This window comes from Leucoraja erinacea, chromosome 32, assembly GCF_028641065.1.
Source record: "Leucoraja erinacea ecotype New England chromosome 32, Leri_hhj_1, whole genome shotgun sequence".
Taxonomy (NCBI): Eukaryota; Metazoa; Chordata; class Chondrichthyes; order Rajiformes; family Rajidae; genus Leucoraja; species Leucoraja erinaceus.
In genome coordinates this window covers 4,854,422-4,881,609 of record NC_073408.1, presented here as the reverse complement: position 1 = coordinate 4,881,609, position 27,188 = coordinate 4,854,422, and the positions used below count along the sequence as shown (strand labels likewise).

The window sequence follows — 27,188 nt, the reverse complement described above, 5'->3', positions numbered from 1 at the left end:
TCCAGGCACAATGGTTCTTTCAATTGTTTGGCAGCGAACCAGACCTGTGGACGTGGGCAGCTCACCGGGTCTCTCTTCATTGAGGCTGCCAGGTCGGTCTGCCTCAATCGCCCCGAAGATAGATGCAAAACGCTGGAGTAACTCAGCAGAACAGGCAGCATCTCTGGAGAGAAGGAATGGGTGACGTTTCGGGTGGAGACCCTTCTTCAGACTGGGGTAGACTTGATGGACTAAAGGGCCTAGTTTAGTCCTGTTCCTAGAATTTATTAACTTATTTTCATGAACAGGGGAAATAAAATACTTTATTTTGTCCAACTTTGGCAAACTTTGCTCCAAATTTGTGCATTGCTTGACATTCCCATGACCCTGTAACAGTCAGAGCTGTGACATTCCCTTGTGGTTTACAATTCCTCCACACTCTCGATGTTCAGGTCAGTTGGTCCACCAGAACACAGAACAGCGCAGGAACTAGGTCTTATCCATCAGTTTTGTTGCTGAGCAATGTGCCAAGTTAAACTAATCTCCTCTTCCTACTTGTGAGGGACTCCCTGCCTATTCATGTGCCTCTATCAAAGCCTCTCACATGCCTTTATCGTGTCTGCTTCCACCAGGGGCGTAAAACCCAGGGGGGGGGGGGGGGGCAGAGGGGACATGTGCCCCCCCCCCATGTTTTGAGAGGTGGGGAACACCGCCCCCAGGTTTTTGTGATCCCAGATTTTAATATCTCCGCTTTCCGCGAGGCAGTGGGGGTGGGACTGATGATCGAGGGCGCGATGATTGGAGGAGGGAGACGTGGCACAGACCTGCGCCTCATCCGCAGGCAGGATCGATCCCGGCCGGGTCTCCGGTGCTGTCCCGAGTGCCCCCCCCCTCCGCAAGAGGAGACAGACGCGAGCTGTGCCTCCAGGCCCACAGCTAGCGCAGAGAAACAGCCTGGGCTTGCGAGAAATATGGCCAGCGTGGAGAAGCAGCGCTGGTGTCCCGTCAGTCCAGACAGGGCTGTAGTTAACCCGGTGAGACAGGCAGAGTTGAGCTGCATTTGGTGCTCGATTGAGCCTCCGAAGCCTCACACGCGCGTGTGTGTGTGTGAGTGTGCGCATGCGCGCGTGGCCACCAATAAAATTGTGTCCCCCGTCCCCACCATGTTTTGATAGCGAGTTCCGCCCTTGGCTTCCACCACCGCCCCAGCAGCACGTTGCAGACATCTCTCTCTGCACAAAGGAAAAACCTGCCCCGCACATTTCCTTTAATCTTTCCCCTTCTGACATTAAACTCTGCCCTCTAGACGTGGACACTTCCACTCTGGGAAAATGATTCTAACTGCCTGCCCTATCTATGCTTCTCATAATTGAATTATTCTGTCAGATGGCCCCTCGGTTTCTGATAATCCAGGTAAATCAATCCACCTTTGGCCAACTGCTCCTTTATAGCCTCCACCATCCAATCCAGACAGTAAACCTCTCCTGCACTCTTTCTAAAACCACCACATCCATCCTGTAATGGGACGGCCAGAACTGCACACAGTATGTGGTCCACCTGGTAATGTCTTGACAGAAACATAACTGACTTAGAGGCGCAGCGTAGAGTTGCTGCCTTCCAGCACCAGAGACCCGGATTTGATCCTGACTACGGGTGCTGTCTGTACGCGGCTTGTAGATTCTCCCTGTGACTGTGTGGGCTTTCTGTGGGTGCTCTGGTTTCCTCCCATGCTCCAAAGACGTGCAGGTTTGCAGGTTAATTGGCTTGTGTAAATTGTCCCGAGTGTGTGTAGGATAGTGCCGGTGTACGGGGTGATCGATGTTTGGCGCAGACTTAGAAACATAGAAAATAGGTGCAGGAGTAGGCCATTCGCCCCTTCGAGCCTGCACCACCATTCAATATGATCATGGCTGATCATCCAACTCAGTATCCTGTACATGGTGGGCTGAAGGGCCTGTCTCTGTGCTGTATCTCTAAAGTCTAAAGACTGAACAATTTGATATATTGCCCATGGTTGGAGAATATTGTGGATATTATCTTTAGTGCTTGCTCAAAACTTCCAAAAGTGTGTAATTGATTGTTGGGGCTTCTGATCAAAATGAGAAAGGTGCTATATAAACATCGGCCTTTATTGTGAATGTCACATAACAATGTATTTTCTTGCAGCTTTTAGTAGTTGACCTTTTAATACACCTCCCAGAAATGTTAACTTTGGAATATTGGCTTCTGTTGAATGTCGCATACCATGTGACTGAAAATATAATTAACTTCTCAACGTTATCATTAAATATCCAAGTACATATTTCAACGAGAATGAACAATGGCAATAGGAGTGGTTAGATTTAACTGCTTGTATCATAAATCTCTGGCGCCCGACATGGTGGATTTGCTGCCTTACAGCGCCAGAGACCCAGGATCGATCCTGACCACGGGTGCTGTCTGTACGGAGTTTGTACGTTCTCCCTTTGGCTGCGTGGGTTTTCTCCGGGTGCTCCGGTTTTCTCCCACACTCCAAAGACGTACAGGTTTGTAGGTTAATTGGCTTCTGTAAATTGTCCCTTGTGTGTAGGATTGTGCTAATTTGCGGGGCTATCACTGGTCGATGGGCCAAAGGGCCTGTTTCCAAAGAGCTGCACCTCTAAAGTCTAAAATCTGAACTGCCCTGCAATAATTGATTGAGAATGCAATTCCAGCAACGAAGAGCAAGCAATCAGGGTGAAGGAAGTCTTGGTGGATTCTCTTGGCCCCTCCTTTAGTCTGTTTGGGTTTCATCAACAGGAAGTTGAGTTTTCCACCCGATTCATTGGTTTTGTGAATGGGAAAGAAAACAAATGTTTAGAAATTAGAAATCTGAAATAATAATAATAGTGTTCATTTGTACTGAACCTCTGATTCTCGGTGATTCACAGGGTCGTGTTCAAGCAAAAAATGATATTGAAACAAAGAGAGGCGAGGGAAGGTGCACGGCTAGATTGTAATCAATCATGTATTGCCTTTCTGCTGACTGGAGGGCAAGCAACAAAACTGCACCTTGGTACACGTGACATTAACCTAAAGTAGCTAACTAAAATGACCAACCGCTTGGTCAAAGATGTGGGTTTTGGTGTGCATGCTATTGAAGGGAAGAGTGGTGCAACAGGGATTTGCAGAGCCTCCAGTCATGAAGGCACTCCAAAGGGGTGTATAGAAGTTCAGAGCTCGACTGGTGGGGCTAAAGCAATGTGCCCAGAAGATGTAGCAATGGACGAGATTAAAATAAACCATCACTGTTAACCTGAAGGCAACCATAGTTATATTGCTATTCTAGTATGTTTTTATATGAAATTAATAAATAGTGGATTACATGCTCTTAGTTACTACAGGTAGATTTTGGTACCAAACGCCTCCTTTTTCCAGCGCTCTTTCCTCCCCACTATGATCCGTCTGAAGAATGGTCCTGATCCGAAACGTCACCTCTCCATCCCCTCCACTGACCAGTGGAATTACTCCAGCACTTTTTATTTTCGAAACATAGAAATTAGGTGCAGGAGTAGGCCGTTCGGCCCTTCGAGCCTGCACCGCCATTCAATATGATCATGGCTGATCATCCAACTCAGTATCCCGTACCTGCCTTCTCTCCATACCCTCTGATCCCCTTAGCCACAAGGGCCACATCTAACTCCCTCTTAAATATAGCCAATGAACTGGCCTCGACTACCCTCTGCGGCAGAGAGTTCCAGAGACTCACCACTCTCTGTGTGAAAAAAGTTCTTCTCATCTCGGTTTTAAAGGATTTCCCCCTTATCCTTAAGCTGTGACCCCTTGTCCTGGACTTCCCCAACATCGGGAGCAATCTTCCTGCATCTAGCCTGTCGAACCCCTTAAGAATTTTGTAAGTTTCTATAAGATCCCCTTTTGCTCAAGATTGCAGCATCTGCTGTTCCTTGTATCTCGATCTATGTTTGTTCATGGCTTCTTGAAGGGCCAGCGCGCCCTGGTTTAATTCCTGCTGCCCAACCGGCAGAGTGAATGTTTGGTTGCGCGCCATTTTCCGAGGCGCTTTCAGCTTTAATCTGTTCTGTCTCTCTCCAGGGGCCGTGGATGAAGAAGGCCACATGCCATTCTATGCAGAGCAATGTGCCTCCATGCTGGCAGTCACCTTCAGCAGTGGCGACAAGATGATGAGAAGCATCGTAAGTGTGAACAGTTACACTTAAAACAATCGTGGATAATCATTGTCCGGCTTTCAACATCACTGAGCCTTGTCTTTTATAACCTAATTGGAAAATGTGCTCATATTTTATATTATGTTATATTTTTGCTCAAGGTCTGGTATCAACAATCTCTTGTGTCTCTAATACTTTATTTACTAGACAATGCCTTCCGCCCACTTTCCGTAAAGTAGAAGAAAGAGGGGGAACCTCATTGAAACTTACCAGGTAGTGAAATGCCTGGGTACAATGGATGGGGAGAGGATGTTTCCACTAGTGGGAGAGTCTAGGACTAGAAGGCATTGGCTCAGAATAAAAGGACATACCTTTAGAAAGGAGATGAGGAAGAATCTCCTTAGTCAGAAGGTGGTGAATCTCTGGAATTCATTATCACGAACGGCTGTGGAGGCCGAGTCATTGAGTATTTTCAAGGCAGAGATTGACAGATTATTGAATAGCAAGGGTGTCAAAGGTTATGAGGAGAAGGCAGGCGAATGGGGTCGAGAGGGAAAGATAGATCAGCTGCGATTGAATAGCGGAGTAGATTCGATGGGCCAAATGGCCTAATTCTGCTCCTATCACTTATGAATAAGGGATAGACCATTTACGACTGCGATAAGGATTTATTTTTTTCAGCCAGTGAGTTGTGAATCTGTGCAATTCTCTGCCACAGAAGGCAGTGGAGGTTAAATCACTGGATGTATTCAAGAGAGAGTTGAATGTAGCTGTCGGAGTACTGATTCTGGATAATCAGCCATGATCACATTGAATGATGGTGCTGGCTCGAAGGGCCGAATGGCCTACTCCTGCACCTATTTTCTATGTTTCTATGAACATGAAGTAATACAGGAAGCAAGTGTACAGGATCATTTGTGCACTTCCTCCAGTGAAACGTAAATGGTGGGAAAGTGTTCTTGTAGATTCAGCTCGATAAAGCAAATTGAGAACTAGAAATATCCCTCCTTTCCAGGATGTCTCCTGGTAGCTCTTGGCAAGACAAGCACCAAAACACAGTGGCTTCAGGGAGATGAACTGTAAAAATTACATGAGCAGCCGATGAAATATGTAATGACGTGTTCAGCACTGCAGTCAGGTCTGTCAAAACTCTTTTCTATAGTTTAGTTTAGCCTGGTTTATTTCAGTTTAGTGATGCAGCGCGTAGACGGGCCCTTCGACCCACCGAGTCCGTGCCGACCAGCGATCACCCTGTACACTAACACTATCCTACACACGATCATCCAACTCAGTATCCTGTACCTGCCTTCTCTCCATACCCCCTGATCCCTTTAACCACAAGGGCCACACCTAACTCCCTCTTAAATATAGCCAATGAACTGGCCTCAACTACCTTCTGTGGCAGAGAGTTCCAGAGATTCACCACTCTCTGTGTGAAAAATGTTTTTCTCATCTCGGTCCTAAAGGATTCCCCCTTTATCTGGGTCTGAAGAAGGGTCGCCTATTTCCTTCGCTCCATAGATGCAGCTGCACCCGCTGAGTTTCTCCAGCATTTTTGCCTATCCTATGAACCAATACATGTTTGGAGTGTGGGAGGGAGCTGGAGCTCCTGTAGAAAACCCACGCTAGTCACAGGGATGACGTACAAACTCCGTACAGACAGCACCTTGTGGTCAGGATCAAACCCGGGTCTCTGACGGCCTAAAGCAGCAACTCTACCACCGTGCCGCCCCACACATGTGTCTGCATTCCCTCCAATTCGGTTTTCCCGATCCTCAAGGCAGGACGGCAGTTGGAGAGCAGGGAGCAAAAAGTCTCTGAGCTCACCTGGACAATAGTGGACTGGACAATGTCCACCACTTCCTGCAGCCTCCTTCGTTCTTGAGTTTGGGCATTACCAAACCAGACCATGATGTAACCAGTCAGTGTACTCCCCACTGACACCTGCGGAAGGCCTGAAGTGTATTTGGCACCATGCCACGTTTCCTGAACCATTCGGAGGAGATGTTGGTGAGATTTATTTAGACTGCATCAACATGAAAATCAGATTTGGTGATGTATGTTCTTTTTAATATTTATTCAGTGTGACTGGGTGCGGTAATTACCAGAGAAAAAGATTGTTTGCGCCCAAGCCTAAATATTATTATTAAATCTATCTCTTCCACTCCCTAAATGTCAATTCAGCTGATGCATTGCAACACAGAGCAGAACATCAAACCCTTCTCCTTTTCATTCTATGTAGTCATACAGTGTGAGGACAGGCCCTTCGGCCCAACTTGGCAATGCCACACAAGATGCCAAGTCCCACCCGCCTGCATTTGGCCCATATCCTTCTAAACCCCTCCTCTCCTAGTACCTGTCCAAATGTCTTTTAAATGTTGTGATAGTACCTGCCTGAACTACCTGCTCTGGCAGCTCGTTCCATATACCATCACCCTTATGCCCCTGTCCCACTTAGGCTATTTTTTTAGGCGACTACAGGCAACTAGGCTGTCACCACATGGTCGCCAGGGTGTCGCCTGTACGGTCGTGAATCGTCGTCTCAGTCGTCCAAAGAGTCGTAGCGTCTTTCTGGTCGCCGCTGGATTTTCAACATGTTTCGAGACAGTCAGCGACTGTGGGTTTGACGCCAATGAGCGTAGCTTGACATCACCTGACGTAGGTGTGGTCATAGATGTAGCCAGGTTAACGTAGGTTGTCACAGGACAAGGGGTCACAGCTTAAGGATAAAGGGGAAATCCTTTAAAACCGAGATGAGAAGAACTTTTTTCACGCAGAGAGTGGTGAATCTCTGGAACTCTCTGCCACAGAGGGTAGTTGAGGCCAGTTCATTGGCTATATTTAAGAGGGAGTTAGATGTGGCCCTTGTGGCTAAGGGCGATCAGGGGGTATGGAGAGAAGGCAGGTACGGGATACTGAGTTGGATGATCAGCCATGATCATATTGAATGGCGGTGCAGGCTCGAAGGGCCGAATGCACCTAATTTCTATGTTTCTATGTTTCTATGTCACCGGGTGCTGACTTTGTTTTATTTTGTTGTTAAAGTAACGATTCTATTTCAAAATTTACGTCGAAGGGGGGGGTCCAGTTGCCGTTTTTTTTGGCGACCTGCTACGACTATGACAGTCGCCTAAAAATAGCCTTAGTGGGACAGACCCTTTAGTGTGATAAGCTTGCTCCTCGGGTTCCTATTGAGCACTTTGTGTCTATTTATTTATAGACCACCATCTTGCGTTTCCAGCTATCTGAGTGGGTTTACTACTGGCTGGGCAAGAAGTTAAGCGATCACTTGGGAAATATTGGTGATGGGTTACCCAATTTTTAATGGTGAGCACCAGGATTTGCCCCGTTTAATAGCAAAAGCATCGCCGTCTTAGTAAACCCGAGAGCATTTACACCTCCATCTCATTCCCACTAGGACTTGATTACATCCTTTAAAGTTCACCCAAAGACCTAATTAGGTAAAGGTTTTTGGAGTGTTCGTCTGAAGATTTATTTAAGGTTTCAATGCCACTGCCTGCTTACTATCACATGAGCATCCTTCTTGCAGAGTTGGAAACGCAACCCAACTGGCAATCATTCAGAGCTTTAATTAACGGTGGGTGAAATGGGATGGAAAACCAGATGCAATCTTCGTTTCAACTGTTTCTGAAAAGGTCAATGTCTGGATTGTTCAGGATATTTTTTATTTTACACAGTATAAATTAAAAAAAATTCAATTGGCATGCCAGCATGAATTCCATTTTCATATGTCAACCCATTTAAAAAAAATCCCCCCAAAAATCTGGTTTATTAGCTGCGATTTGCATTGCAGGCAGCCTTTGAAATCTGAAAACTTAGTTTCGCAACCAGATGAGAGCATGTTCTGGCAGCAGTGTGGTTGCTGCTGTTTCTACTCACTAACGAGAGCTGGAGATGAGAGTGTGAATCTGCCCTCCTGTAAGAAATGATCAGACGCACACGCAGTGATTAGAATCCATCGTCTTTTATCAGCGACTCTGTGGAGGAAACACAAGGTGCTTTTGTCTCCAGCGTGCATTGGGCTAGTCTGTTATGCCCCTGTCCCACTTTGGAAACCTGAACGGAAACCCCGTGGAGACTTTGCGCCCCACCCAAAACCTTCCGGGTTTCGGCCCGAAACGTTGCCTATTTCCTTCGCTCCATAGATGCTGCTGCACCCGCTGAGTTTCTCCAGCATTTTTGTCAACCTTAGATTTTCCAGCATCTGCAGTTCCTTCTGAAACAAATGTCTGTAGGTTAATTGGCTTGACATCATTGTAAATTGTCCCGAGTGTGTGGGATAATTAGTGCTGGTGAAGACTCGGTGGGCCTGTGTACCGCACCGTATATCTAAACTAAAATGAGGAGATCACTAATATTTAAGGTACACAAAAGTGCTGGAGAAACTCAGTGGGTGCAGCAGCATCTATGGAGCGAAGGAAATAGGCGACGTTTCGGGCCGAAACTAATATTGAACTTGGTTGATTCAAACACTTCAATAAATTGCCACATTCTGCTTGCAGTATCACTCATGCACTGGGCAGCACACGGTCTAAATCTACATGTGCTTCACCACATGTTTTTGTCTGCCTGTAACCGTTTCTGTTTTTCAGCATAAACGTCACTTCACCTTGTCCAGTTTGGGCCATCTCCAACTTGGCGCTTAAAACTATATAGAAAGATTTTTTTAAATCCCATAAAACAGACCGTGGATTTTGATGCGAGCATATTTTGAATAACTCATGTTAGTATTTGAGATTTTTTTTAGTAAGAAGTTTTGCTGGTGGGAAATGCTTTCTATCCATCAATAGAAATTCTCTCGCTCTCCCCCCCACCCCACCTCACTCTTGTTGTCCTTCTCTCCCCCTTTGTCCCTTTATGTCACTGTCTCTCACTCCATCTCCCTTTTCTGTTTCTCTCTTTTCTCTTCACTATCTCTTTTTTCTTCTCTCTCTCTTCCCTTTCTTTTCTGACTCTTGCTTCTTTATCTCCCTCTCGCTTCTCTGCCTCATTTCACTCTCTTTACCCCCTCTCTCTCTCTCTGCCCCCTCTCGCTCTCTCTGTCTTCTCTCTTTCACCATGTTGAATATTTGAGCGTGCAGCCTGGCCATCTGGGATGGCGTGTGTAGTCTCAGCATCACCATTTGTGGTCTTATTGCATTCCTCTCCTCTTGACATTAATCATGTTGGGATCAAAAAGGAATCGTAAACAAATACAATGGCGGTTGCACATGTGCAGCTGCTTAACTCCAGCTAGGTGCTGGAGGCTGCAAAGCAGGACATGAATGTGTTTATAACTTCACTGTAATACCTTTGGCCGTGGTTGTTTTCTTGCTCTGCCTATTCCTGCCCCTGCTTGAGCTATTCTGATAAATCCAGACATCACCAGACATGGACTCCATCGGGAGTTTTACGATTATTTTCTGTAGAGTTTGGGGAAACCATGGGCGTTTGCCCTTGGCTTATTGAACTGTTTTTATTTTTTAAATCTCGTGGGAATGTCCTGGACATTCTGAAATATGTGCTGATAGAGCCGTTCAGCACAGAAACAGACCATTCGGCCCAACTAGTCCATGCCAACTAAGATGCCCATTGACACGCGCCCCAATTGCCTGCATTTGGCCCATATCCCTCTAAACCATTCCCGTCCATGCACCTGTCCAAAAGTCTGCCTTCAAGTTATATCTACCTGAACCTCTTCCTCTGGCAGCTTGTTCCATATAGTTGCCCCTTGGGTTTCTAGTATTGCAGAGCCCATAATCAGGAACAACGTTAGCAATCAGTTCGAAAAGAATTGGATTGATTAGAGAAAATCAGCCTAGATTTGTTAAAGGTAAATCAAGTTCAGCTAACTTCATTACATTTTGATGCAATCACTGAACGTAGCCAAGACCATCACACAAACGATCCTCCCTGCCATTGATTTCATCTACTCTTCACGCTGCCTCGGCAAGGCCAGCAGCATAATCAAGGACCAGTCTCGCCCCGGTCACTCCCTCTTCTTCCATCAAGCAAGTGGTACACAATTCCAAAAATGCACACCTCCAGATTCAGGGGCAGTTTCTTCCCAGCTGTTATCAGGCAACTGAACCATCCTACTATCACCAACTAGAGAGCGGTCCCGATCTCCCATGTACCTCATTGGAGACCTTCGAACTATCTATCATTGGACTTTACGGAACTTTACCTTGCACCAAACGTCATGCCATTGATCCTGTAAATGTACATTGTGGACATCTTAATTGCAATCATGTATTGTCTTTTCGCTGACTGCTTTGCACGCAAGAGAATCTTCTCGCTGTACCTCAGTACACGTGACAATAATAAACGAAACTAAACTCTGGATGAGGGCTGTGAGATTGCTTGACTTACAGATGATGTTTGATGAGGTGCCATGTATCAGGTTTTTCATTGAGACTGCAGGCCATGGTGTAAAGAATTGATGTGTAAATTGGAATAGTGACAGGAAGAAAAGTAGTGAAAGGCTGTTTATAGGGTCTGAGGGAAGCGGAATGCTTGTTAATTGACTGATTTGGGCTAAATAAGGAAAATACTTTAACTCATGCCATGCAAGAGTGCCCAAACGTGTCTTTGGAGGCTTATTTTAAGAATGGAGCAGAAGACCTTGGCTCAAATAAAAATCTTTCCCCAAGGCAAATTCCTACAAGCCAGGTGTAATACTGAGTCTTTGGGCCAGAACGTGCTGGGAAGTATCAGTAATTCTGCATCAAGCAGCCAGATTTACCCTGGTGAGTTTGGGACTCCGGTCGGGAGTTCGTTTCAAACATCAAAGTCTCGCAAGGTGTTCAACAGTTGAGATATAGGTCAGCGTAAAGGCAGGCTTACTCATCGACAGTGCGGGTGTAATGGGGAAATGCACTGAGTTCTGTTCCCAACCTGACCACAGAACCAAATCTGTTTGATTTCATGCCCAGGGCAAGCTTTGAAATTCAATATTTGTACAAGGTGGGATTGGCTCCATGTGGATATAAAATTCCCATGTGGATATAAAATCAGCTCCACCTGATAGACTGGCGAAGGAATATGGGAAGACGGTGCAGTCAGTGTGTGGGATGGGTTTGGCCACCATTCAGTCTGTTTCCTGTGTTGCTGCATTTGATCACCTGGGAGTTCTTATTGCAGATCCTGGGTGGAAATTTGTAACTACCCTTCTTCTTCCCCCTTCCCCCTCCCCTCCCCTCCCCTATTGTCACGCCTATTGTTCTTATCGCTGGTTAAAGTTCCACTTTAACCAACCACCAGGTTCAGGAATAGCTACTTCCCCACAGCCATCTGGCTATTAAACTCGGCTCGGACAAAACTCTGAACATTAATAGCCCATTGTCTGTTATTTCCACTTTATCAGTTTATGTATTCGTGTGCGTGTGTGTGTATATACGTATATAATGGTATATGGACACACTGATCTGTTTTGTAGTCAATGCCTACTATGTTCTGGTGTGCTGAAGCAAAGCAAGAATTTCATTGTCCTATCAGGGACACATGACAATAAACTCACTTGAATCTTGAATCGCTCTTCAGTTCAAGATTAGGAAAACTCCCATTTTACAATTTGACAGCCGCATAGGAAATATAATAATTTTGGCCTGACAACTCTAAATAAATAAATAAATATACCTGTTATTAGCAGAAGTGATTATCGTTTTCTGTGTCCCATGTGGTAGCTAGCATGAGAGGCTGAGACCCAGACACAAAATAAATGCCATTGAATTTGTATACAACCTAATTCTAGCTAGCGATATTTTAGTGTAATTAACAACAGTTACAGTTTCCATTTGTCAAGCAGCCCAAGTAAAGGAAAATGCTCCAAGAAGCTTAATCAAACTAAAACGTGGAGTCACGTCAGGAAATATATAGACTGGGAATCAAAGATTCATATGTTCTCGGAGCAGAAGTAGGCCATTCGGCCCATTAGGTTGACTCCACTATTCAATCATGTCTGATCTATCATTCCCTCTTAACCCCATTCTCCTGCCTTCTCCCGATAACCCATAACCCCTGACACCCGTACTAATCAAGAATCTGTCAATCTCCACCTTAAAAATATCCATTGACTTGGCCTCCACAGCCTTCTGTGGCAATGAATTCCACACCCTCTGACTAAAACTTTCGGCGACAGTGGTGACAATTTTTGTTGTCGTAGGTTGTCACCAGGTGTTGTAGGTGAATTCCATTAAAACTAGTCCCTGGCAGATGCTTAAAGAGTCGCTTAAGTGGGACAGGCCCTTTAGTCACTCCCTTTGTCAGCTTTAATGGACAGCACTTTAGGGGAAACTTGTAGGTTTGATTATATCCAGTGACTGGAACATTCGTCTCAACAATGTCCAATGTTGAATTGTGGAAGTGCCACATTGTCAGAGGTGCCATGTCTTGGATGAAATTTCCAATTGGAAACCTTGTCTGTCCTCGGCACCAGTTGTATAGATTAGGCATGTGCAGGACGGAACTGCAGATGCTAGTTTACACCAAAGATAGACACAAAATGCTGGAGTAACTCAGTGGGTCAGCCAGCATCTCTGGAGAAAAGGAGTAGGTGACGTTTCTGGTCGAAACCCTTCTTCAAACTTCTAAAGATTAGGTAAATTGTTTGGAGGAGAATAATGAATTCTTCTGGTGTCCTATCAGGGCAACCTTTCAGATGACACCACAGAAATTAGATCATTCTTAGCATTGGTTTTAGTGTGAATCTGTAGTGTATAATTAGCCATGGTGTTTGTCAACAGAGCAGCAATAATTTCAGAAGCATTTCAATGGTTACGAAGTGCGTGCCGTTCGACTGAAAATCTGAAAAGCATTACACAGATTTACGTTGCATCGCCAAAGGTTCCCAGTCCGAATCTCATCCACTGTAGTAAAATGAATTGCATTGAAAGGACGCAAAGCGCTGGAGTAACCCAGCAGGTCAGGCAGCGTCTCTGGAGAACATGGACACGTGACCTTTCGGGCTAGGAACTGAAGGGCCTTGACCAGAAGTGCCACCTATCTATCAGCCTGTAGAATGGTCTCGTCAACAACTGTATCTACGTTCCCCCGGCACGCTGACTGACCTACCGAGTTACTCCAGTACTTTTGTGCATTAACCAGCATCTGCAGTTCCTTGGTTCGACACCATGAATTGCATTGAGGTGTTTCTCGGAGGAGCTGAAGAAAGCACAACCAAAACACGAGCCCTCTTTCTTTCAATGGCCTTCAGTTGGTGCATCGTATCACCACCTGCTCCTGTGCAGGGCCTCTCCTCCAGCTTTAACCGACCTCTCACTCAGCAGGTAAAGTTAGCTTGCCCCACCAGTCTGTCCACATTTGGGATGTCTTTGCTCAGTAATCTGTGATCTGTCCAGTCATCAGTCACCCACTTCGATTGAGAGTCTTGTCTATCATGTGGCTGTACCACTCAGTAACATTTGATGCCTGCTGCCTAATCATTGATTTCACAGTAGCCTCGTATAAAACCATATCAACTGTAGCACCACCACTGCTCAAAGGAGAAAGGTCCATGACATGGGATTTTTTTTTTGCATTTGCCAAAAAGTGGTGACAATTTCCCATTTACCAAGGACACAGCTGCCTGAGAGAGTGTCCAGCATGCCAGAAGATTGTTAAGGGCTTGGACACACGAGAGGCAGGAAACATGTTCCCGATGTTGGGGGAGTCCAGAACCAGGAGCCACAGTTTAAGAATAAGGAGTAAGCCATTTTGAATGGAGAAGAGGAAACACTTTTTCTCACAGAGAGTGGTGAGTCTGTGGAATTCTCAGCCTCAGAGGGCGGTGGAGGCAGGGTCTCTGGATGCTTTCAAGAGAGAGCTAGATAGGGCTCTTAAAAATAGTGGAGTCAGGGGATATGGGGAGAAGGCAGGGACGGGGTACTGATTGTCGATGATCAGCCATGATCACATTGAATGGTGGTGCTGGCTCGAAGGGCCGAATGGCCTACTCGTGCACCTATTGTCTATTGACGAACCTGTCTCTTGTGTCAGACGTAATACTAAATGCCTTCAGGACGATGTCCCTGCTCGCAAGGTGTTCAATCCTGCCGCTTGGCTGCAAGTCGGCGGTCATTTTTATGACGGTTGTGAACCTTTTTTTCCTAAAGTGAAAACTGGGAACCCCCCGTGCATCTGTTTTTTACGAGCGAGTTTCTGTGATTAAAAGCACTTGTGCAGAACAGTAAAGGAATGGGGTAAATATGTACTTGCAGAACATCTGTCTGACTTGGCAATGCACTTTCCTCCTCACAAATCCAAAATTAAAATACCATCAGAAGCGGTCCAATGTTTCTTCGTAACATTTCTGCTGACGTTGATCAACGAAGAAATATATATCTCTACAATTATTTTCTTGTGATGATTTTGTGCAGCGTATTTAGAAATAAACACAGTGTTCTTATGCTCTATGGCCAGAGTGAGTCCCACTGCAAATTGGAGGAACAGCACCTCACATTTCGCTTGGGTAGTTTGCACCCCAGTGGTATGAACATTGACTTCTCCAATTTCAGGTAGTCCTTGCTTTCTCCCTCCTTCCCCCCCCCCCCCCCCCCCCCTCCCCTTCCCAGCTCTTCCACAGCCCCCTGTCTTTCTTTATCCCCCCCCCCCCCCCCCCCCCCCCCCCCCCCCCCCCCCCAGGGTCTTGAACCAAAGCACCACCTATTCCTTCGCTCCATAGATGCTGCCTCACCCGCTGAGTTTCTCCAGCTTTTTTTTTGTCTACCTTTCATTTTTATGCTGGTGGTCATTTATCCAAAATCTGCAGTTAATTGAAATATACAAAAGCATAGAAACGAGGAACTGCAGATGCTGGTTAATAAACTAAAGGACACAAAGTGCTGGAGTAACAAAGCACGTCCGGCAGCATCTCTGAAGAATATGGATAGGTGACCTTTTGGGTCGTGATCCTTCTTCAAACTCCGTTTGATGAAGGGTCTCGACACTGTACATCACCCATCCATGTTCTTCAGAGATGCTGCATGACCTACTGATTCACTTCAGCATTTTGTGTCCTTTGATCTCCCAAAGCGTAGTTCTTGTTTTCATCTTTTGGCATGTTTTTGTGTCTATTTTCTTAATTAATAAGTTTTTGTCTATTTTCTATTGCGACTGCCCCTGTAAGCTTGTCATGCTGTAATCAAACCAACTAGACAGATAGGGCTGTTTGTCCCACAGCACTCTTGGTACACTGACATAAGCCACGCCCATGGAGGTTCTTTGCAGTAGTCGTGTGCATGTTGTGACATGGAATGCCTGGACACCAGTTTACACACAGCAACAGGTCATTTTATCAGGCAGTCAGAAATGTGCACATTGTTGAAAGCTACAACCTGCACATTTTTGTGTTGTAGAGTTGTACAGTGTAGAAACAGGCCCTTCAGCACATCTTGCCTTTCACAACTATTGTACCTGTACATGCTAATCCCACAGGCCTATATTAATCGTATATCTCACAATGCCTCATTCAGCGTGTAGATCTGGGCTGCACTGTAATGGTTCCAAGGCTCCGTTGGCTGCAGCCTCTACTCATGTTTTCTATTCCTATGCTAGAAGCAATTCGAGCCTTTCCGATCTGATTTGTAGAAAGCTGAGGCTGCCCAGACCGACAGGTGATTGCTCCCCTCGTCTCCCCTTTCCCCATCCGTCACCCGCCCACCTGATCCGTGCAGTTCACAAAGTCCCGCTGGCTGTATGGTGAGGCTTTATTGCCCCGGCTGCTGAGGTGCACATGGCAGCCAGATTGGGTGAAGCCAGCCATCACAGCTGCTTGGTAAGGAGGCAAAGCACATTTAGATGTGTAATTGAAGTGAGTCAGTGAGATCAGTTTTTTTGTGTGTGTCTGTTGTCAGAAAATTACAGTTCAATTTCAGAGCTCAGAGTCACGGTGGTGTAATCCCTTGAGGGAGGCTAAATGTGAGCCCATTGGTTTGTTCTTCATCGAATGGTCATTGTCAGTGGATCAATGGGACTTTATAGTCACGTGTACTGAGGTATAGTGAAATTATTTTCTGCATGCGGTTCAGTATAATGATTATTATATATAACCATAATCTTGGATTCTGGATGAGTGTATAGGAGACTGAGACACTATACAAGAATCTCCCGGTTTTTGGCACCATTTTCAAGTCCGATTGTGATAAAAGCAGAATTCCTAACCTGGTCATGAAGGCCCGTTGTCCTGGCAACGTTGCAAGGTTGGCCTGTCCAAGCAAAGCCGTTGGTGTCCTCCACCACTGCCCCACCGCTCCGTGTGGCTGCAGGTTGCTTCCGGCAGGTCTCTTAGAGAGCTGCCCGATCCAGTCGAGGCCCAGGCTGCTGCAAGGCCTCCAGCGGCCTACTCCACTTTACTCGCCTGAACCCGGATCCATGCATCGGCCAGCGAACCTCCCGCAGCCGACCTCGTGGCAGCTAGGGCGTTTGTAAAACCCCAGTTCTGCACATACCGACCATTTGTTCCTTGCGTCCACCCCCGCCATCTTGGGTGAACATGGAAGGTCCAGCTGCAGTGAACAGGCTTCCTATACCGTGTGGCCTTGGTGAGACCACACCTGGAGTTCTCTTTACAATTATAGCCTGCTTACCAAAGAATACCCCTGCCCAGAGGTGGATGCCTGGGATGGTAGCTGTGTGGAGCAGTTTAGGCTGAAAACACTTGTATTCCCTGGAGTTTGTGCTTGATGTGATGGATACTATTTCCCAAGACTGGAGAGACCAGACAAGGTGTTCAGAAGGAAGGTAGATGGATGTCAAGAGAGATCTCTAAACTCGTGATGGTTCTGAATTTTTGGAAAGATGATTAGATGCTGGATCCATCTCCCAGTGTGTCTGTGGGAGCCGGGTTCACCTTGCTTTTCCAAAGAATTAAACATCACGGCAACACAGGAAGAGTGCCCCGGAGCAAGATCCCTTGTAGAGTACAGAGTTTTAATAATTCATTTGGTGGATATTGTTGTTAGTGCGAACATTTATGCCCCTGTCCCACTTGAGAAACCTGAACGGAAACCTCTGGAGACTTTGCGCCCCACCCAAGGTTTCCGTGCGATTCCCGGAGGTTGCAGGTGGTTGCCGGAGGTTGCAGGTAGTGGAAGCAGGTAGAGAGACTGACAAAAACCTCCGGGAACCGCACGGAAACCTTAGGTGGGGCACAAAGTCTCCAGAGGTTTCCGTTCAGGTTTCCTAAGTGGGACGGGCATTATTGTCCATTATTAACTGGCACTGCATTGACGAGATAATGACATCGGTAAAAAACAAAGTAGTAACGACTAATTTTAAGGACAAACTCAGGAGGCCAGGCTACATCTTTGGAGGAAACGGGCAGATGATATTTTGGGTCGGGACCCATCTTTAGACAATGTAATAGTCCCGACCCGAAATGTCGCCTATCCATGTTCTAAAGAAAAGGCTGCCAGACCCGCTGAGTTACTTAGGCACTTTGTGTCTATTTTTTGCAACCTCTCCAGACAGCAATGGATTACACGGTGTGTGTGAAATCCAACTACGCAGATGCTGCCTTACCCACTGAGTTTGTCCAGCAGTTCTTTTTTTACTCCACATTCCAGCATCTGCAGTGTTGTGTTAGGTATAGGCCAGCCCTGGGTAAAGGCAGCAAGACTTCCTTCACAGACAGGAGTGGCGCAGCGGTAGAATTGCTGCCTTCCAGCGACAGAGGCTTGGAATCGATCCTACCTGTAGATGCTGTCTGCACGGAGTTTGTGCCTTCTCTCTGTGACCCCGTGGTTTTTCTATGGGTGCTCTGGTTTCCTCCCACACTCCAAAGATGTACAGGTTTGTAGGTTAATTGACTTCTGTAAAATTGTAAATTGTGCTTAGTGTGTAGGGTAGTGCTAGAGTACGGGGTGATCGCTGGTCGGCACGGATTCAATGGGCCAAAGGGCCTGTTTCCGTGCTGTAACTCTAAAGTCTAAAGACTGATGTCCCTTCAGAACAGTAGTAAGGATAAAGTTTTACCGCAATCCATTAGTTTCACAGTGTAAAGTAAAGTACATTGTATTTATATAGCACGTTTAAATCAACTCGTGTTGAAACCAAAGTGCTTTACATAAACAAAATAATAAAGTTTCCGTACATCCATAGAAAAAATTAAAAATAAGAAAAATGACTCAACACATTATAGAATTCAACATAAACGTCCCCCCACACCAGAATCAAAAATTTCCACTGTGGGGAAAGGCATAGAAACATAGAAAATAGGTGCAGGAGTAGGCCATTCGGCCCTTCGAGCCTGCACCGTCATTCAATATGATCATGGCTGATCATCCAACTCGGTATCCCGTACCTGCCTTCTCTCCATACTCCCTGATCCCTTTAGCCACAAGGGCCACATCTAACTCCTTCTTAAATATAGCCAATGAACAGGCCTCAACCACCCTCTGTGGCAGAGAATTCCACATCAAAACGTTAAGTGGCTTCAACATGAAACATATTGAATGACTAGATTTTAAAGTCCCAGTTGGCATGGTTGGAACCAAACACACAGCTCGGGGTGAATGGTTTAGTCGAATATACTGGACCACTAACAGTCAAATAACTTGACTGCAACCCTGTGACACATCTCACACCCTTTCTGAGATTAAAAGTCCAGTCCGCAGCCTGTGTGTCTCTGCTGGTTTTTCTCCCACAGCTGGGAAGTATTAGAGCAGAAATGCAAGCTGCTGTGATGAAGTTAAGTAGCGGTTTGTTCCGCTCATGTTTTATGCTGAGTGTCCATCATGCCCATAAAGGTTTTAAATGGCCCATCTCCGTCAATTAACCGAGCACTTAAATTGCATCGCATTGCGCTTCCAGTTCTGAGTGGTGACCTTTTTAAGCGAGGGTTTGTGTTTGTGAAAATACATTTGAAAATTAGTTGTCTGCATTTATGAGATGGTGATGGAGGGGGGGGGGAGGGGGGGGGGGTGGGGTAGGGACATTACGGTCCATGATATATCTCCGGCATCTGGCGCATCTTCGGAGCTAGCTGCTGTCTACACCAGTGGAGGGATTTCTGTAAACTAACCTAGCAGGGACTCAAAGATGGCCACAAAGTGCTGAAGCAACTCAATGGGTCAGGCAGCATCTCTGGAGAGAAAGGGCAGGTGACCCTTCTTCAGAATGAATGTTGGGGGGAGAACTGGAGGCGAGAAGAGACCGGGACCAGTCAGGGCCGGCAACCGATGACCCCAGGCAGGTTGTTTCCTTGGTAGGGCAGTTGTTCACCATTGGTGGGAAGGTGTGATCTCAGGAGGGATATATCATTGTAAACTGTGGAGAAAGATTGAGACGGCTGATGTCCCGCCGGCTGTTGAGATTAAAGAAAAGGCCAGAGAGGATTTGGTGACTGTCCGGGCAGTTCAAGCGGAGGAGGAATATTTTGAAGATGGGAGAAGGGTCATTTCTGTTTAAGAAGGAAATGCAGATGCTGGAAAATCGAAGGTACACACAAATGTTGGAGAAACTCAGCGGGTGCGGCAGCATCTATGGAGCGAAGGAGATGGGCAACGTTTCGGGCCGAAACCCTTCTTCAGACTGGAAGTCTGAAGAAGGGTTTCGGCCCGAAACGTTGCCCATTTCCTTCGCTCCATAGATGCTGCTGCACCCGCTGAGTTTCTCCAGCTTTTTTGTGTAACCTTCGATTCTCCAGCATCTGCAGTTCCCTCTTAAACAGTATGTCTTCCGAGAATTGCTGTTGTAATATTTATGGACGGGCATGTGATTCAGATAATGTAAGCACTGTGGCAATCCCTGGTTTAAAAGTGATCTCACGCCATGGATCAGATGGATCTATTGGATGTGAATTTTGTGCTTAATAATCCCAAGTGTCCATCAAAATAGAAAAAGGCAAGACTGAGTTTATGTAGCATCTTTTACGATATGTCCTGGGAAGTTTATAACCATTAAAGTTATTTTCAAGTGAGGATAAATGGAAGTCAGTTAGTGACAGATAAGTCCACAGATAACATTATAAAGATAGCTGATTAAGATTATACTAATGACAACTAGGTATTCAATTTATTTGGATTCTGTGATGGAGATTCAGCAGTAAAGATTGTCCAGTGCCAGGGAAAACCTAGCTGCTGTTTTGAAATCGTGTCGTGGGATCTTTTATACCTCGGATGAGAGAGCAGGATTGGTCTTAGTTTAACAGAACAACACATCTGTCTGTGCCTCTGGCAGCATCTCAGGAGAAAAAGCACGGGTGACGTTTCAGGTCGTGACCAGTCTAAAGAAAGGCCCGACAAAAACCGACCTGAAATGTCTCCCATCCTTTTTCACCAGAGATGCTGCCTGACGCACTGAGCTACTACTTTGTGTTAATCTTCGGTATAAACAGGCATCTGCAGTCCCTTTCTATACATTTGGCTGTGCAATGTTCTCTCAGTACCAGCCGCCTTCTCATGCAGCATCCCCTTTGGACTGTCTGTCCATCAGAGCAGATCTCTGTTGGCCCATCGCCCCCAACATGCCCACAACATGCCCCACCTACACAAGTCCCACCTGCCTGCATTTGGCCCATATCCCTCTAAAACTGCCCCATGCGAGTACCTGTCTAAATCAGTGGTTCCCAACCTTTTTTTGGCCATGCCCCACCTAATCACCTCTAAAATCCTGATGCCCCACCTCATGTGGTGATATATAATTCTTATCATTTAAAAAGTGAACTCCATTTCAGCTAAAGAAGCACACCGCGACGCCCTGTAAAACGCCAATACCTTGGTCATTTTTTTATTTTTTTTAAACGCCAATACAAACAAGCTTCAAAAGAACATGGCATCCATGAAAAAGAAAAATGAAATAAACAAAAGACAGTTAAAGTTCTGAGCAAGAAATTGTAAAAAAAAAAAAAAGAAAAAAACATTAGGTGGTATTAAAATAATCATAACGATAAATATGATAATAAAAGAGTATTCACAGGTAATAAAGAGAGAGAACATTCTGCGACGTGCATGAAGAGCGATGGCGCGGTGATTATGTAATAACTACACAATAAAGACCTTTTTTACCCCAGAAAAAATATTTACTCAAAATAACATCTGAAACATAAACTACATATGTTTACCTGATGGAAAATCCTAAAAAATAAAAATTGAAAATTTGGACCCAGACCTCCTCAGTCGCACTCAATTGCCCCCCCTTAAAAATCAAATTGCCCCCCTGTGGGGCGTACGCCCCACGTTGGGAACCACTGGTTTAAATGTTACCTGCCTCAACTACTTCCTCTTGCAGCTTGTTCCATACACCCACCACCCTTTGTGTAAAAAGAAAAAATTGGTCCTCCAGTCCCTATTCAATCTTTCCCCCCCCTCACCTTAAACGCATTCAAGCAACTCACCAATACAGCTGTTCTGATGCAGAGGTGCTATCAGAAATATAACAGTTAAAGCTGAAAATGCTTTTATTTCAAACAGCCAACCAACTCTGGGATTCATGTTAGAATAATAATATCATCCAGGTCATGTTTTCCACATGTGGACTATTGCAGAGCATGGCTGCAGCTCTAATGTATAAACAAAAAGATTATACTATTTTTTAAATTCTCATATGCAAATCATTGCTTGACTCATCCCAAAGTTAATCATACAGATCTTTTAAAGATCTCTAAAACATTTGGAAGAAGTTTGCAAATTAACTTTTTGCTGTCGTTTTCAATAAATTAATTTATTCCTCTGGCAGTTGAATGTAACTCCTTGCTTGCTTTCCCGATATTGGGGTTATGGTTGTTATTGAAATTATCCGCAAAAGAGCTTATGTCTTTAAATTAAACTCCCTTTCACAATTTCAGAATGTCTCAAGTCACAGCCAATTAAGTAATTTTGATACCATTGTCGAAATAGCAAAATGTGGAGTCGTGCATTTGGTAGAAGGAATAAAGGCTTAGACTATTTTCTAAATGGGAGAGAATTCAGAAAGCAGAGATGCAAAGAGACTTGGGGATGATGGTGCAGGATGTTCTCAAATGAGACTATCTGCTCCAAGGCTTCTGAAATGCACTCCTTCTTCCAGAAGCGTGGCTTTCCCTCTGCCATAGTTGACGGAGCCTCCATACCTACTTCATCCTATACATCTTTCATCTTCCCCCAGCTTCCCACATGCAACAATAAAGTTCCTTTAGTCCTCATCTTACAGCCTGCCAACCATCACATCCAGTATATAATCCTGTGCCATTTCTACCCAATCCGATATGGAGTCCTACAACACGGAAACCGACTTGTCCATTCCGAGCAAGTCGCCCATCCAAGCGAATCCCATTTGCCCGCTTTTGACCCATGTCCTTCTAAACCTTTCCTAGCCTTGTACCATGATACCAGCCCCAGTCACATCCACCCCTCTCTCCCTCTTTCTGCTGGGACTTTGTCTGGGGAACTGATGCACTACGATGTCCACAATGGGGTGGAGGTGTCATGCGAGGTGTAACTCTTCATTGAGTGCAAGAAGTTGTGTTGCAGCTGAAGTCAGGCCACTTTTGTAGTATAATGTGCCATTCTTAGTTGCCACGTTGCAGGATGAGTGTTGAGACCTTGGAGAGAGTGCAGAAGAGGTTTGCCACGATGTAGCATGGATGAGAGGATATTAGCTATAAAGAGAGCTGGGACAAACTTAAAGCCCTGTCCCACTGTACAAGTCCATTCAAGAGGTCTCCCGAGTTTAAAAAAAAATCAAACTCGTGGTAAGCACGGAGAATGAACGTGGCGGGTACGTCGGAGCTCGGGGACGTCTCTTAGCGGCTCGTAACGCTAACGGCAGGTACTCGGGAAGACTCGCTAACGGCAGGTAAGCAGGGGAAGACTCGTGAAGATTTTTCAACATGTTGAAAAATGTCCACGAGAGCCCCGAATACCTACGAGCGGCCATTACTGTAATTCTCCGAGTTCGAATCGGGGCAAACTCGGGAGAGCTCTTGAATTAGCTCATACAGTGGGACAGGGCTTTTAGATTGTTTTCTCAGGAGCATCGGAGGCAGAGGAGCATACATAAGATGATGAGAAACCTATTTCTCCAGTAGCAAGGCTCAACTTCCTGTGTGTGGTGAATTGGATCCACAGGCGTTCTCGTCAGATGTTTGAGTAATGGAAAATGAATTTATATAATATATCGTGTGGTTAGTTGGAGCATGACAAAAATGAGACAAAATAATTTTAGGCCAGAATTTGATGCAATCAAAAATTTCTTATTTTTACCCAACCATTATCTTGAACCTCACGGTAAACTTTACAATATGTGACCCACCATGTCTTTATCCACGCAGTAACAACATGTGTTGGTCAGAACAGTGAGGACACAAGCCATATTCAATATTCTAGGTGTAGGAAGGAACTGCAGATGCTGGTTTACACCAAAGATAGACACAAAATGTTGGAGTAACTCCAGCGGGACAGGCAACATCTCTGGAGAAAAAGGAATAGGTGACTCCCTGACTCTCAGCCTGAAGAAGGGTCTCGACCTGAAACGCCACTTGCTGCGCGACCTTCTGTCCTGGGCCCCCTCCATTGCCAGAGTGAGTCCAGGCGCAAATTGGAGGAAGAGCTCCTCATATTTTGCTTATTTCACGGTATGAAGATTGACTTCTCCAATTTCAGGTAGTCCTTGCTTTCTCCATCCTTCCCCTCCCCCCTTCCCAGCTCTCCCACAAGCCCACTGTCTCCGCCTCTTCCTTTCTTTTTCCCGCATCAGTCTGAAGAAGGGGTCTCGACCCGAAACGTCGCCGATTCCTTCTCTCCACAGATGCTGCCTCACCCGCTGAGTTTCTCCAGCATGTTTGTCTACCTTTGTTGAGTTACTCCAGCATTTTGTGTCTATCTTCACTGATCTAGGTCTTGGTTTGCATGGACTTATTGCTGGTGGATGGATTTGTGCAGGTCATTATTCCTCTGTATGAATAAATGAATGATAATTTGTTGCCACGTGTACTTAGGGCACCAATGTACAGTGAAATGCTTTGTTTTGCATAAAACCGGGCAATACACAAGATCGCCACATGTTGGCACTGACAAAGTTACAAAAGTACCATCGGTCCTATCTACTGCTGCACGTGACACTGTACCACAGACCACCAACTCTAGTTGGACATCATTCAAAGCATGGAATCTCCGAATCAAACCCCCACCCAGGCCAGCAACTCCCGTCTCACCCCCATTATTTATTTTTCTTTAATTATTATTATTTTTATTAGAAGTCATTGTACAGAGATAAAACATTCGGTGACTAAAATGATACAATTATTGTACAGCTTCATTTTTAATCTTATAACCTAAACTATGAAAATGGAAAAAGAAAAGAAAAAGAAAAGAAGAAAGAAAAAAAGTAGAAAGTGAAAAGATAGATCGAAAAAGAATAAAAGAAAGTCCCCTAAACTACCAAAGAAGTGTGGCAGAGATATAGTAATTAAAAAAAAAAAAAAAAAAAGAAAGAGAAAGGTGGAGATATACCTTGCCCCTCATCTCTTCCCCCCCCCCCCCGCCCACCTCACCCAACCCAACCCAGAGTCGGATTTAAATTTAAATTTAGGTTGCGCCATGCTATTGTTGTAAGAATTCGGTAAAAGGTGTCCATGTCTTAAGAAATTGATCTGGGTTTTCCGCCGAGACAAGCCTAATGTTTTCCAAATGTAGTGTCTCAGACATGTTTGTGATCCACATGTTCACTGTAGGGACCGTTGTCTGTTTCCAAAATTTAAGTATTAATTTTTTTGCCATTATCAGGCCATGGTTAAGGGAACGTCTTTGAAATATCATTAGCTCAGAACAGGCCTCTGACATACCTAGTGTGATCAATTATTTCTATAGCTAATAAAAGAAAACCAATTAGTAACACAGAATTTGTTCTTTAATGGCTCTGTCGTGCTTTTTCTGTGGTTATCTACAGCAGTGGATATTAATTATTAATTCCTGAAGGTTCTGGAACAATCATAGAGAGTTGGTCACTCCAACAACCCAATCAATGAGCTAGAAGGAAGGCTGCTGTCTGAAACTTTGCAGATTCAAGTCCAGTTGAGTTTCTCTTTGAAGTGCAGGAGGCTGAGTGGTGTCCTTATTGAGGGGTACTTGATCATGAGCGCCAGGGGTAAAGTGAATGCTCACAGTCTTTTTCCCAGGGGATTCCTAAACTGGAGGGGGTAGGCTTTAGGGTGAGAGGAGGGCGGGAATTGAAAAGAGGCCTCAGGGGCAACTTTTTCACTCAGAGGATTGTCCGTATCTGGAATGAGCAGCCAGAGGAAGTTGTAGAAACACCTTTCAAAATTACATTTGGACATTTATATGGATAAGAAGTGTTGAGGGCCATGGGCAAATGCAAGCAAATAGGACTAGCCCAATGTGCTAAGGGGACACAAAGTGCAGGAGTGACTCAGTGGGTCAGTCGGCATCTCTGAAGAACATGGATAGGTGACTTTTTGGATCTGGACCCTTCAGACTGAAGAAGAGTCCTGACCCAAAACGTCACCTATCCATGTTCTCCAGAGATGATGTATAACCTGTTGAGTTACTCCAGCACTCTGTGTCCTTTTGTGTATTAACCAGCATCTGCAGTTCCTTGTTTCTATCCCAATGTTCCAACTTGGTTGGCATGGACAAAGTTGGGCAGAAGGGCCGGTTTCCGTGTTGTATAGCTTCACGACTAAGAGTTTCTGGTTATATAACAGTCTATGAGAGATTGGTGAGTCAGCGGTTTTCCCCCCACCCCGTGTCCTAAGCAGAAGGGGATTGCTGCTTGAGGAAAGTGCCTTTAGCTTCCCCACCCCTCCCCTTGTGTTGCTCTGTCGACACTTCCCTGACCCTGCCACACCCAGGGAAACTCGGATAGACCATTTCCACTTCTCCAAAAGTAAGATAAACTTTCACTTCTACAGAATCTTACATAATAAGGGGCAAGCCAGCACAAGCTCCAAAGTCAGCGGAGCACTTTAAAAGTGCAATGTAGGACACAGTTGCTTTTCACACAACAAGATCCCATAAACAGCAACGACCAAGTGTTTTCCTTCCTCCTCTCCTCTCCCTATAACGCCAACACAGAAAAGCTGGAGAAACTCAGCGGGTGCAGCAATCCCAAGTCAACGATCTAAACGTATTTCCTTCGCCCAAATGGATGTGAACCTGGGCAGTTCCCTCTTAAACTCTCTATAACGCCAATTGGATGTGATGGGGACGCACTGAGAAAAGGAGACAGATTAATCTTGGAGATTACACTGGACAATATTCAATATTAAAATCCCCCCCATTTCGTCACAGAAAGCTGGTGCCGGTTTGTACAAAACCTCTGAACCTTCCATTGATTTTCATCCAGTCTTTCACTTTAAGTTACCATCAAGTTACCGTCCTCTCTCCAAACAGGCCTCTCAGTGACCAGATCCCAGTGATTGCTGTTTACTCTTCCAGTAACTGCATTCTGAAACGCTGCCATTTGAAACAGTCCCTGAAACTTAGCTTGTCAAGTAGCCAACTTTCTGTGGATCTGTCAGCATTTTTGTTTAATCTCCTGGCAGATTTGTTCTCTTACTGAACTTGAGTAAACAATGTCCTCGTATCATTCTGATCAATGTTAAGAGTGATGTTGAGGATTTGGTGATGGTACATTGCTGGAGGCGCGGGGGGGTCGATCTCCCAGTCGCACCGCTCACCCGCGGTTTTTAACTCTTCACCAACCTGGCCTCAACTTGGATCAGACCAGAACAAAGATAGACACAAAATGCTGGAGAAACTCAGCGGGACAGGCAGCATTGCTGGAGAGAAGGAACGGGTGACGTTTCGGGTTGAGACCCTTCTTCGGATTTCAGTTTAAAGAAGGGTCTCGACCCGAAACAGCACCCATTCCTTCTCTCCAAAGATGCTGCCTGTCCCGCTGAGTTTCTCCAGCATTTTGTGTCTATCTTCTTGCTAGGGAATGAAACTGAAAAGCTGGGTGCAGTAAGTGCTGTAAGATAATACAGTGTTAGCTTTCAGGGGACCAAAGGAAATCAATGTAACGTTGAGGGTAGGCACAAAATGCCGAAACGTCGCCCATTCCTTCTCTCCAGAGATGCTGCCTCTCCTGCTGAGTTACTCCAGCATTTTGTGTCTACCTTCGATTTAA

At 45.4% G+C, this 27,188-nt stretch overlaps 1 protein-coding gene across 1 annotated transcript in view; it reads left to right on the top strand.

The window, feature by feature from the left end:
• Window positions 1-27,188, top strand: part of pcsk7 (proprotein convertase subtilisin/kexin type 7) — a 132,522-nt gene that overhangs the window by 34,747 nt on the left and 70,587 nt on the right. The window contains exon 8 of the mRNA XM_055660607.1: window positions 4,051-4,151. Within this exon, the coding sequence (XP_055516582.1) occupies window positions 4,051-4,151 (101 nt within the window). The remainder of the gene's footprint in view (window positions 1-4,050; window positions 4,152-27,188) is intronic.